Genomic DNA, 14,934 nt, shown 5'->3' with positions numbered 1-14,934 from the left:
ATCGTAATTATGCGTATGATGCATTGTGTCCTTTATTGACAACGATGTCATAATAACAATAACAATGATAATAATTATAAGAATGAAATTAATTATATTGGTAATGAAAAATTGATGTTAAAAGTATCATTATCATTATCATTATTTACTATTACCAACATAATTATTGTTATTGTTAAATTAATGTGTATTAGAGTATAAAATCTGGATTATGAACTTTTTTAATTCAAAAAAATGTTAAACTTTAACTATAAATACATGAAAAATGTAAAGTCCCTATTAATAAGCTCGTTAATTGATATAAACCGAGGAGTTTACACGGATCGCTAACTTTAAGTTTTTTAATGCTACTAGCTAATATGAAAGAAACAAAATTTCAATTTTTTTCTTAGGATTTGATTTTCAAAATTAACGAAAAAATAACCTTTTATATGACAATAGCTTTACCTGCATGAATTAGTTTATTCACATGTTTCTAATTTTGCGCGGGAAGAGTTCAATTTTAAAATTAAGAATGTAATAAGAGGTGAGCAAAAAAGTGCACTTAACAAAAAGATATGAAATCCGAACAAAAACAGTTTCACTGTAAAAAATAGCGCCAAGTCCACGTTCATAAAACTCGTCTCAATAACGTCTGCACTTTACAAAAAAAAAATAAGACTTGTTTCAATAATTTTCATTCTCTACAAAAAAAAGTTAAATACAAAAAAATACCAAGAAACCGTCATAATGTTAAAAAAATTGAAGAAAAATTTGTTGAAAATTTAAAAATTAAGAAAAAATTTTTTTATCGTACTTGGCGCGCGTCATTGAGTACCCCAAATTTTTTCAGGATAAATGAACATCCTTTTAATGTTTGAAGATTTATAAGTAAGTCAGCCTATAAGATGCATAAATGTAATTAATAAAATATTATTTCATAATACGTTTAACAAAAGTTAGGTACAATCAACATAGCATATGTATGTTATTTGAAATTTCTAAGTTCTCCGCACATCGTTGATGATTTAAATAAAACGCCCTCTCTTGTTCGGTTATACAATCTACTTACAAGTGAATACGTCTGCATACGGTGACTCTGTAGTAGAGTCACTGCGAAAATTGAGTTGACTAAAAAATGATACAAATGACCGACTAAATTGAGAAAACGCGGTGTGATTGCCAACTAAAATGTGTTAATTACAATTTAACAATTAAACGAAGCAATATCAAGTTTCTTTATTAAAGCTTAATGACAGAACTGAAAAAATTAAATACAAAAATTTTACGTAATTTCAGATATCTTCACCACACTACCATATTGACAGTTATTTTCACTAAAAATCTGAAAAAATTCTAGAAACGGATTTTATCACTGAAACTGATATTAATCCAGTAAGCAGTGTTTTTAATTAATTGAGTATACTCCACCAATGTGAATCTATAAATATAACAATGTATAAAATCATATATCATATAATTAGAGCTGATAAGATATATATAGAACTGTACATAATTACATTACATAAATTCAAGCGAAATCGTTTTTTCTCGGGTTAAAATTCTTCCGAAAAATTTGGGGTACTCAATGACGCGCGCCAAGTACGATAAAAAAATTTTTTCTTAATTTTTAAATTTTCAACAAATTTTTCTTCAATTTTTTTAACATTATGACGGTTTCTTGGTATTTTTTTGTATTTAACTTTTTTTTGTAGAGAATGAAAATTATTGAAACAAGTCTTATTTTTTTTTTGTAAAGTGCAGACGTTATTGAGACGAGTTTTATGAACGTGGACTTGGCGCTATTTTTTACAGTGAAACTGTTTTTGTTCGGATTTTAAAATACTTTAATATGTCAGATAGCACACATATATATATATATATATATATATATATATATATATATATATATATATATATATATATATTAGGGTGGGTCAAAAAAATCGAATAATTTATTTTTGACTTTATACTCTGAAAAATAGGTTCGTAGACACCTAAAAGAATTCTCTCCAAGAATAAGCTCTTAATTATAACGGAAGGTCCTCCGCTTTGCGGTTTCTATTTTTCGAATAATCAGATAAAAAAATTTATATCTCGCTTCCAACTGCTTGGAAAAATATTCCGTGGCATAGATTTTGTGAGAAATTGAATGCTTTACAAAAAAGGTCTCTTATGACTTTTTCAAAAACTCAACCGATTAAAAGATATTCATAGTTGAAGTTTGGCTATTTTAAGGAAAATATTCGTTTTTATTATGAATTTTATAAGTCGATGAAAAAAATTATTTCGGATTGCGGAACTCATGATTTTGTAGGAAATTTACTGCTCTACAAAAATGGTCTCTTATGATTTTTTGATTAAGTGAAGCCGTTACGAGATATTCATCGTCAAACATTAACGAATATCAATATTTCCAGTTTTTGATCAATAATTCGATAAATTTTAATTTAAACTATGAGTTTCAGGAAAATTTACATAAATTTGAGTTTCGATCGATAAAGAAATGTTATAATAAGTTAGATAAAGAATTATTGGAATTATCATTGATTTTCCTTGGAGAAATGCCTCAAGAAAGATTTCTTTCAAACGTCCTGGTGCTGTTCATCATGCTAGATGGATGGCTAAGGCCATTTATAGTTTGAAAATGTATCTATTCAGAGATGAATTCAAACTCTCTCAGAAAGAATTGCATGGTCTTCGTCATTTCTGTATTTTTATAGTCACATTGTATTTAAAAGCTTGGTTTTCATCAACTTCTGCAACAACTGCTGCTTATCATGACTTGCAGTTTATGAAAAATTTATTGGAGTACAAACATATCAATCCTTTGATTTCTTCAGCTACGTGTGAAAAAATGATTTCGCACTTATGGTATTTGAGCGATGAACTTGCCATTTTATCACTGTTTGACGATGGCGTTCCATTAGAAGTAAAAAAAAGTATTGTTGAAGCTGTTAATACAATGTGACTATAAAAATACAGAAATGACGAAGACCATGCAATTCTTTCTGAGAGAGTTTGAATTCATCTTTGAATAGATACATTTTCAAACTATAAATGGCCTTAGCCATCCATCTAGCATGATGAACAGCACCAGGACGTTTGAAAGAAATCTTTTCTTGAGGCATTTCTCCAAGGAAAATCAATGATAATTCCAATAATTCTTTATCTAACTTATTATAACATTTCTTTATCGATCGAAACTCAAATTTATGTAAATTTTCCTGAAACTCATAGTTTAAATTAAAATTTATCGAATTATTGATCAAAAACTGGAAATATTGATATTCGTTAATGTTTGACGATGAATATCTCGTAACGGCTTCACTTAATCATAAAATCATAAGAGACCATTTTGTAGAGCAGTAAATTTCCTACAAAATCATGAGTTCCGCAATCCGAAATAATTTTTTTCATCGACTTATAAAATTCATAATAAAAACGAATATTTTCCTTAAAATAGCCAAACTTCAACTATGAATATCTTTTAATCGGTTGAGTTTTTGAAAAAGTCATAAGAGACCTTTTTTGTAAAGCATTCAATTTCTCACAAAATCTATGCCACGGAATATTTTTCCAAGCAGTTGAAGCGAGATATAAATTTTTTTATCTGATTATTCGAAAAAAATAGAAACCCGCAAAGCGGAGGACCTTCCCGTTATAATTAAGAGCTTATACTTGGAGAGAATTCTTTTTAGGTGTCTACGAACCTATTTTTCAGAGTATAAAGTCAAAAATAAATTATTCGATTTTTTTGACCCACCCTAATATATATATATATATATATATATATATATATATTTTAAGCATTATTTATAATTTATAATTATGTATAAACGAAAAATAAATAATTTTTATCTCTTTAACACGCTTTTATAAGAAAGCCACTAAACATTTTTCATTTATAAACATAAAAATTTTTTGATTTCAGAAATCATAAGTTCTTCTGAAATTGGAGCCAACATGTAAATTTTATTTAATTATAATATAATCAGAATGTGTAATATGACCTGTACCTTCACAGTGATGTAGGAATTGCTTTCACCAAATTTTTTTTATTATGAATAATTGTTTCATATTTTATGTTGGCTTATTTTTAAGATAACCAAACTCCTGAATTATTTTAACAATACTCTTGCAGAGTTAAAACTTCGCATACAAACATTTGAGTAATAAAATAGAAAATACTTTTTTTTTAACTTCCCACTATGAAAATTGAAAATTTAAAAAAATCGGAAAGTTATTGGTTTCACCCCGTTTTTCGAAAATCGAGTTCTCATCAGATCTTGACGTTTTGAGGTCTTAGGAAGCTTCCCCGAATGTTTCCGCGATGATATCCGTATGTGTGTGTGTGTGTGTGTTCAAAAGTTACAGTTGTTCAATAAATGCATTTTGAGCTAGAAGAATTTATAAATTATAATTTTAAAATTAAAATTAATTTTTTTTTAATTAGGTAAAAGCCCCATGCAGTACTTGCTCAGGAACCAGTACCTGCCTACTCCATGTATCTGTATATCTATATTCACAAATGCAGGTATATAAATACCTGGAGTAAGCAGGCACTGTTTCCTGAGCAGCTACTGAGGCTTTTACCTTAAATATTTTTATTATGAAACACTAAATTACTAAATTTATATAATAATTTTAAACATTATTGTTAAGTTAATTAAATAAAGTTAAGTTAGTTAAATTTATAATTAATTAATTAATCATTGTCCATTTCTGACTCCAAAATTTTCTGCTCGTATGTACCAATCGCCGGAATAAAATACATATTTGTAGGCACAACGGCATCAAGATTATATGCCCGAAAATCATACGGTGAATAGTTTGCGCTGACAGCAAAAGAATGCCCGTAGAGACAGATTCCCGTAACCTTCACGACCTTAGAAAAAAAAAATATTAATATAAGGTAAGAGCCCCAGTAGCTACTTATGTACCAGTACATGATCACACCAGGTATTTGTATGTCTATATTTACAAATATAGATATAAAAATACATGGAGTGATTATCATGGACTGGTACATGAGCAGCTACTGGGGCTTTTACCTTGTTTAAAAAAAAATTAATATATTTTTTTGTAAAACTGGCAAATCGCCACAACATTATTTCTTTTGCCTGGTTCAATTCGAGCGTTGAATTAATGCGATGTTGATTGTCAATGATCATTAATACATGATCATTACCATTCGAATCGCGGATACCAAAAGAAAAGTGGTCTCGTTGAAAACATATCTTTGGTAGCCAAACAGCTCCAACACGAATCCAGTGAACCTGAAAAAAAAAATTATTTAACATTTCTATACGACAGGAAAAAGAATTAAAATGAAATTTAAAATTGGTAAAGGCTATTCCCCCCGATGTAACATACAGGTTATATCAAATTGAAGCGATTGATTTGGTCTAGAATTAAACATGCAAACAGTGGGTGAATACCCTTAGACTTGCAAATTATAAAGTACTTACTGGTAGCGCTGCCCTTGTCGAAAATATGGTGCTCTATTTAAATTCATTTTCAGATGAAAGACTTAAACTTTACTGTGACGTTGATGACAGATAAATGTACACTATAGACATGCATTTGTTTATTCATTAACTTCACACGTATCTCCACAATAAAAACTTTTAACGCAACTTAGTATTAGTAATTACTATTTATAAAAGTTTGAATAAATTTATTTTGTTATTAATACACTGACAAAATTTAAAATTTTTATTATTAGCACCCACCCCCGCAGCCCCCTGTGGGGGTGAGATATCGTAAAATTCATTCATAGATTATTTCTACATCTCTTACAGGAGATTTCTACCAAATTTGGAGTCGATAGGACCTTTAGCTTGAAAATTAAAAATTTTCATTGTTAAAAGCCACCCCCGCAACCCCCTGTGGGGGTGAGATATCGTAAAATTCGTTCATAAATTATTTTTACATCATTTACAGAAGATTTCTACCAAATTTAGAGTCGATAGGACCTTTAGCTTGAAAATTAAAAATTTTCATTGTTCAAAGTCACCCCCGCAGCCCCCATGGGGGTGAAATATCGTGAAATTCATTCATAGATTATTTCTACATCTCCTACAGAAGATTCCTACCAAATTTGGTGTCGATAGGAGCTATAGTTTAAAAACGGGAATTTTTCATTGTTAACGCCCCCGCAACCCCCCTTGTGGGTGGAATTCCGTAAAATCCGTTCTTAGCTGACCTCTACTCGGCGAAAGGAATATTCCTACCAAATTTCAAGTTTCTAGGTCTGATGGTTCCCGAGATATCGTGATGAGTGACTATATAGATAGGAATCTCTTATATATATATAGATATATATATATATATATATATATATATATATATATATATATATATATATATATATATATATATATATATATATATATATATATATTATATCTTATCAGCTCTAATTATATAATATATGATTTCATACATTGTTATGTTTATAGATTCACATCAGTGAAGTATACTCAACGAATTAAAAACACTGCTTACTGGATTAATATCAGTTTCAGTGAAAAAATCCGTTTCGAAAATTTTTTTCAGATTTTTAGTGAAAATAACTGTCAATATGGTAGTCTGGTGAAGATATCTGAATTAACACAAAATTTTTTAATTCAATTTTTTTCAGTTCCGTCATTAAGCTTTCATGAAGAAACTTGATCGTACTTCGTTTAATTGTAATTAACACATTTTGATTGGCAATCACACCGCATTCTCTCAATTAAGTCGGCCATATGTTTTATTTTTTAGTCAACTCAATTTTCGCAGTGATTCCACAACAGAGTCAACGTATGCAGGCGTATTCACTTGTAAGCAAATCGCATAACCGAACAGGAGAGGGCGTTTTATTGAAATCATAAACGATGTGCGGAGAATTTAAAAATTTCAAATAAAATACGTATGCCATGTTGATTTTACCTAACTTTTGTTAAACGTATCATAAAATAATATTTCATTAATTACATTTATGCATTTTATAGGTTGACTTACTTATAAATGTTGAAACATTAAAAGGATGTTCATGTATCCTGAAAAAATTTGGGGTACTCAATGACGCGCGTCAAGTACGATAAAAAATTTTTTTCTTAATTTTTAAATTTTCAACAAATTTTTTTCAATTTTTTCAACATTATGACGGTTTCTTGGTATTTTTTTGTATTTAACTTTTTTTTGTATAGAATGAAAATTATTGTAACGAGTCTTATTTTTTTTGCAAAGTGCAGATGTTATTAAGATGAGTTTTATGAACGTGGACTTGGCGCAATTTTTAACAGTGAAACTGTTTTTGTTCGGATTGCAATTTCTAGCGTTTATGTATGGAATTGGTGGGAAGTTGCAGGAGTGGCCTTGAAGGTCAACCACTTTTCTACTTTTTTTTTTTTTTTTTTTTTTTTTTTTTTAGATTATTCGTGACTGAAAAATTTGGCGATCATGATTAAACATATAACTTGTTATCCTAATTTCATGATACTGCCTCTATTCCTCTTCGTAATGACTTAACTAGGGGTTGACAATTATTCAACAGTGTTCTTAGTTCTACTGTAGATATAATCTGTGATAAAGCAGTTGATTTCCTAACGAAATCCTAATCCAATTTTCAATGATAGATTTATTCGTGAGCTAGTTTTATTGTTTTACTCAATTAATAACTCTCTTTACATGAGATTTTCAAAATTGTGAATCACAGAATGATTATGAAGACTTATTCAAAACAAGATCTTAAGGAGTTACATGGATTTCCACCGGAAAAAAATGGTCTATTTTTAACAAATTTTTTTTTAATAGAAAAAATAAAATATTTTATTAAAATTTTTTACAATCTTAAAGATACATGTTTAATAAGGGAATGTTGGAATAAAAAAATTCGTAAAACGGTTGACCCTAAAAGCCACACACACACACACACACACACACACACACACACACACACACACACACACACACACACACACACACACACACACACACACACACACACACACACACACATACACACACACACACAGTGATACCCTTATCGGGGTAGCAGGGAGGATATCTGTGACTTCAAACGTCGAGATCTGATGAAAACTCGATTTTTGCAAAATAAGGTAAAATCAATAACTTCTCTACTTTTTAAAATTCCTAACTTTTTAAGCGGAAGTTAAACAATACGTCATTTACTCAAGTCTTAAAACAAGGTCTTAAACGAAAGACAAAAAAAATAAAAATTGGTTTTGTGGCAGAAGTTTTGACGAAAAAATTAAAAATTGGGCTAAAATTTCGCGGCTTTTTTTTTATTGTTGTTATAGAAAAAAACATTTTTTCTTTTAATACTTTCTTGTTGAGCAGTTTTCGAAAAATCTTGGGTACCGTCTTTGAAAACATAGTTTTGAGAAAAACGTGTTTAAAGTTTTGAGTTTCAATACATTAGCGCCTTGAGTTCCCAACTGTTTAAGATTGTATCTTCGAAACTATTATTTAGCTTGATCTGCAGTGTTGGCAGACCCGTGAAAAATTATTATTGTGTCAGGGCCGTAAAATTATTGTACTTTGAATAAAATTATTGCACATTTCAAAATTATGTTTAATTGTCGCTTGATTGCTTGAGTTTTTTAAAATATAGTTAAAGTATTACTATTCATATGATAATTATGTAATTATTTAACATAATTTTGTAGAAATGCAATTTTTTAGACAAGTATCTATACTTGAGAACTCACTTAATTATTGATATAGCGGGAAATTTAACTCAAGTATTTCAATAAGATCATGGCAAGGAAATAAGATGATTTCGCAGAAAAATAATGTCACCAACTTCCTTTTTAATTTTAAACATTCAATAATATTTATTCAATTTTAAATATTTAATAAAATTAAGTTCGATTTTTAACATGTAATAATTTATATCTTTATTATTTAAAACATTCAATATATTTTCAATTTTTCTTAAATTACGATATTACTTATTAATCAAAACAATCACAAAATATTTCACTTTTTATAATCTGGCAGATTCTGATTCATCAATCAAAGGCAGACCATTCTTTCAAAATTTGCAGATGTGGAAGTAGTAGGTACTTCTTTAGCTTTTTGATTATTTTTCTTGTTACTTTTAGGATAAAGTACAGTACTCGTCATCCTACTGCATTCTTCACGAGTTGGCTCATAAGATACACAATCTTTCTTCACTCGTTGTCTAGTTAGAAGCAAGCTATTAACAGTTGATGTGACTAATTTATTTCTTGTCTTTGTTTTTATTAAATTTACTGCACTAAATACTCTTCCACATTCGGCATTGGAATAAGGTAGAGAAAGTACTTTCAACGCAAATTTGGACAAATTTTTGAAGCTATAAAATACTTGGTCATCTTCACCTTGGTCAAATAAATTGTGCCAAAAAATGTCAATATCATCCTCCTTACTTATATGGGAAGGTAATTCATAAGCAGGTAGCTTTCTCCATTCGTTATCAATAATTTGATATTGATTTTCATCAACTAATCGTGGTAACGATTGCATTAAAGGAAGCAAGCTCGGTACAATATCTCTATAGGTTTCACTCATTGCATTTACTGAATTTAATGCAGACATTCTTTGTCATGTAATATCGTCAAAATCAAATCTTTTTTAATTTCAAGACAGCCAGTCACAATAAAATTTTTACAACCCGTGTAAAAATCATTTTTTAGTTGAGTATTATTTCTAATTTTCAGTTGTTGTAAATATATAGCGACGCTTGATCCTCGATACATGTTTTCAAGCCGTAAAAACTTTTCTTGATTCGATGGGTCAATTTTTTGTATCGAAGTCTTATTAACGTAGTCTCGTACCATGTAAATTTTTAATAAATCATGGTAGATAAGCTTAACTTCAACATACATACTAGCAATTATTAGTTTATCGGATTGAAACAATTTGTTTAAATCTGTAAATTTTGGTAAAATCCAGTCTAGGAATAAAAAATACAATTTTACTAACGGATCCGAAAGCGCATACAGTATGTTATCTACAGACCGCAATTTTACTTTCGTCTTTTCTTGTTTAAAATATATTTGTAATGCATTCCATTGTTCTAATAATCTTGATACTACCGCAGTCAATGACAACCATCGAGTCTGCGACGGGTGTAATATTTTATGGATGTCTAGATCCAAGAATATTTGAAATTTTTGAAAATGAGCCTGTCTCTTAGAACTAGATTTAAAATAATTATAAAAATCACGCGCTAAATCTTCACATGTACGAGGAAGCTCTTTGCAAGCTTCACTTGCACACAAATGCATTGAATGGCAAATGCATTTTAATACTGATATACCAGGACACTTTTCCCGAACCCGGCTAGCTACTGAATCGTTAATTCCCATCATTGTATTACATCCATCAGATGCAAATTCTATCACATTTTTAAAATTTATGTTATATTTATCGAATGAGTTCCCAATACATTTAAATAAGTGCTCAACTGTAGCTGCTTGGGCAATGATTTCTTGACTAGAAGAAGCAGCAGTAGAAACATCCATTTCAGAGTCATTAGTTTCTCTTTCAAAAATCTGTTGCAATTTCCAAAATCTACTCACTATTTTTCCTTCAACATTATCGTAAAACCTGTATAAAAAGATATGAAATTTAATAAAAATGAAAATCATACTGACGAAAAGCATAAATAAAAACTACCTGACTACAATGCATAATGTTTGAATCGCTGAAACATCAGTTCAATCATCAATTAATATGGTGAGCAACGTGTTTTTTAATTTTTAACACAAAGTCACAGTTTGTGAGTTTGAAATTACATTTTTAACAACTGCTTTAGCTTTAGTCGGTTTCAATTGTACTTCTTGAAGTGTTTTAGAGTCTGGATAACAGTCTTTCAGTAAATCTATGAAGTGATCCATAATGTTGAATGGTAAATTATGCTCAACCATGAAAGCACACATTTTTATTTCAGCTCTCTTAGTTAAAGAGCTCATTGATGATTTTTCTTTGCTACTATCGATAAATTTTTTTAATGATTGTTGACGTTCGGATGGGACTGATTCCATTTTTTTTGTGTGACTCAATGATTCTGCATGCTTATCAATTACTCCGATATCAGCTCTCATAGATTTCTTATTACAAATAGTGCAAATGGCTTTCGTTTGGTCATCAGGATGAGGCAGCAACCATTCGCCATAGTTTTTTATAGTTTGCCAAGCAAATCGAAATTGTTGAACTCGATGAGTGCTTGGAAAGTTATTGCGTATTTTTTTCTTAGAAGGTGTATTTAAATTTGATTCATCGAAATCAGAATTTTTATCACTCATTTTGTCAATATATAGTCATGAAGAATTCCCAAATGTTTTGAAGTAGAATCAATACACTTTAAATAAACTATTCATTTCCAGAAGCTCTTCCTATCAGTCGTAGATTTAGAATTTAGCATGAGGTTAAGAAAAACCGTTAAAATATAAATTTATTAAGGTTTTGAGTGGGGTACCTAAAATACTATGCACACACTGACAAATTGAAATTAAGTAATCACATTAATACATATCTAAAAATACATTCATCATTGGCTGATACTATCGTCACGCTATCTTTTCAACATAATAGGAAACATTTATCCAAAACTCGGATCGGGATTATAAATTATACTTGAAAATATGTTATAGAAATTAAATTATTTTGTTTATAAAATTGCTGTTGTGCCAAATTATTGTATTTTTCTGAGGATTGTACGTTTACAATTGAGGATTGAAAAAAACATGAAATTGTGGTACGAGTACAATAATTATTGTACGTCTGCCAATACTGTTGAACTGAAACTTTAAGAAAATGCTTTAGAGATGTTGAAAAATTTAATAAGACAATGTAACAGTTTTACTTGCTCAGGTTGGCCCCTAATCAATTTTTAAATTAACTAACAAAACTAACAACAATAAAAATTATCAGGGCGCCACCAGGATTATTAATCACGGTTCCTGGAACCGGTCCAGAGCTGAGAAAATCCTATCTTAGGGTAGAGAGAGTGGAGGAAGGTTGCTGTTAAATAATAAAAATTTAATTAACAAGATCGATCTATATTTATTAATAATAAAAATAAAACTTAACAGAGTTGGCTTAAAATTAGTTAACAAAATTTCATTCATACACACACTAACCACACTTAACAATATCTTAATCTCGACGAGCCCCTCCCGGCGTCTATCAGTCGATTTCTAACTTATTCTCAACGAGCCTCTCCCGGCGTCTACCCGTTGATTTCTAACTTATTCTCAACAAGCCCCTCCCGGCGTCTACCCGTTGATTTCTAACTTATTCTCAACGAGCCCCTCCCGGCGTCTACCCGTTGATTTCTAACACGTGCCCCTCCCGGCGTCTACACGTGACGGGCCCCTCCCGGCGTCTACCCGATTTCTAACTACTGTCACCCGCACAGAGACGAATCATATACTAGGATCGTTAACTCGGCTCACAGGAGTAACAGCTCAGCGACGAAACATAGACCTAGATACTCCTGCAGCGTATACACACTTTACTACAGAACAACAGCCCAGCGACGAAACATAGACCTAGATGTTCTGCAGCACACTCTCATAACCCACACCAGCTACAGCAGTAACGGTCCAGCGACGAAACATAGACCTAATCACTCTGTAACTCACACATAACCCACACTTGTCTCACACCCACACTACTAACTTGACTCTACTTTATAAATTTTACTTTAATAAAAATTGACTGTAACTAATTTCAATTAAATATTCCAAATCAATTATTCAATCATTAGTAAATTAATAAAACGACAAACAATATTCAATTTATAACCAATTCTCAATTCCAATTGTTAATTTTAATTCCGTTAAATTATTAGATGGATTAAAATTCCTCAGTAACTTATAATCATGGTATTAACAATATACAATAACTAATTAAAACAAAAGGTCTTAATACCTTGAATTAACTTTTGATAATTAAATAAATCACAATATAAAATTCTCAATCACGTTCAAAATTATTAACATAAGTTTAATTAATTAATTCTGACTAAGTTTTTACTGTGACAATTTTTGACTCAATTAACTAATTCCTAGGACTTAATGTCCACGCCGATAATTATCAAATTAGAGTAAAATTAATTTAATTAATTCACGGACTTAATCCCCTTAATTTACTTAAATTTATACTTGTTAAAATAATTTCGATAAAAATTCCTAATATAATTTTCTTAATATATTTTTCGATCGGCATTGTTTTTCAATAATAAATTCTTAATATAATATTCTTAACAATTAATATTTAATAATTTTCCGATTTATCCTATTTTCAATAATAAATTCCAAATATAACAATCCCAATAATTAATTCTTAATATAAAATATTGTCAATAATTTTCTACTAGTTTTATCCATTATAAAAATTCGGCACAAGTCGAAATATTCAATTTTCAATTGCTAGAACATTCGCTAGCTGTTTTTGCTTGACCTTGGGTATTGAAATTTACTGCGACACAAAACTGACGCTTGACCAAAATTCCATGAATAAAAATTTGTCGATTTTTTTATTTCAATGACAAAAATTAATCAATTTTACTAAGTTAATTGTTATAAAAATTACAACAATAAAATTAACGAAATTTTCGGATGTTAATTTATTAATTGATTATTTCTAGTTATTAAAATTTCCCCGCAAGGTCGATTGAGTGATCCTCGGGTATAAACCCCCATGAAAATCACTAAATCCAAAACTAGCAAATGTTTCACTATTAATCTATTAATAATCGTCGATTAAACGATCCAATTGGTAAATAATTAGGAGAAGGAACTGGGCATTGGATAAACCGCGGTCCACTTCCTTCCCACAGAGCAATAATTGACATCTTGACGAATAAAACGATGATCTAACTCACTCGTTGAGGATGAAGTCCTAGTTGTAGTTGGCTTCCTTCGTCTCATCAGTACTCTCGGGAACGGTCCTTTTTGATCTTCGTGGCACTCAGTCTGGCGGTCACACTACTTCTCCCTGTTCCACTGCACGGCTCACCTATTTTAACCCAAACTCACCCCCTCCTATTCTCCCTTTAGGCCCGAAGATCGAGACGCGCCAGTGCTATGTCGAATAATTATCGATATTCGGTAACTTATCGATTAAGGGTAATTTTACCCTGTTACAACAAAAAGTTCGATTTTTTAAAACCGTGAAACCCATGCAACTCCTTAAATTAACTATAACTTTGCTTTCTAACTGAAACTTGACAAATTCTGTATTAAACGGACAGTGTTCAATATATCAACTTAGATTAATATGTAGCATAATAACTGTATGTTAAGTGTAAATTGATTGTGGGTTCAAAAGTCAATGAACTCTGAATTGATTGTGATTCCAACGTCAATCGTCAATGGATTTACTGTAAATTGAAAGATGATCATAAGTCGGTCAGAATGACTTTTTTAGAGCTAAAAACGTAGAATTATTAGAGACAGTCGATCCAAACGTTAAGATTCCATTCCGTAAATTGAATACAGCTTCATCAATTCTTTTACTGATATTAGTATTGCAGACGACTGTCAAATAATTTCACATAACTTTAATTTCTCTCTACTTTAATCAATCTGTGTACTCACTCTAAATCTATTACTCCAAACAACACACTCTAATGGTCTTGGTATCTGGATCTCAGACTTAACATTCGTTAGAAGAGACTTGAGGTCTTGCATTGTCTGTAAAAATAAATGAAAATTTTTCATTGTAACTCTGTTATAGAACTTAATCATAATTATTGAAATCAAGTCAACGACACTTCAAATCTATTCTACACTTTTGAATTAAAACTCAATCCATAGGATGGAATGTTTAAAACGGTAATAGGAGGAAATAGATGTTTTACGAGCAGAAATAATGTTAACGATGGTCGAAAATTTTACACGGTTACTTTTGAAACTAGGTCTTGAAAAAAACACCTAATATAACAAATTT

At 30.2% G+C, this 14,934-nt stretch overlaps 1 protein-coding gene across 1 annotated transcript in view; it reads right to left on the bottom strand.

Annotated features, from left to right (window-relative positions):
• Positions 1-14,934, bottom strand: part of Ninac (STKc_myosinIII_N_like and MYSc_Myo21 domain-containing protein ninaC) — a 1,002,000-nt gene that overhangs the window by 594,158 nt on the left and 392,908 nt on the right. Inside the window, 1 exon segment of the mRNA XM_074259010.1 lies at positions 14,583-14,678. Within this exon segment, the coding sequence (XP_074115111.1) occupies positions 14,583-14,678 (96 nt within the window).

This window comes from Cotesia typhae, unplaced genomic scaffold (genome assembly GCF_013202065.1).
Source record: "Cotesia typhae breed Kobodo isofemale line unplaced genomic scaffold, CoteBio_Ctyphae contig_17, whole genome shotgun sequence".
Taxonomy (NCBI): Eukaryota; Metazoa; Arthropoda; class Insecta; order Hymenoptera; family Braconidae; genus Cotesia; species Cotesia typhae.
This window is presented reverse-complemented; position numbering and strand designations above follow the sequence as displayed.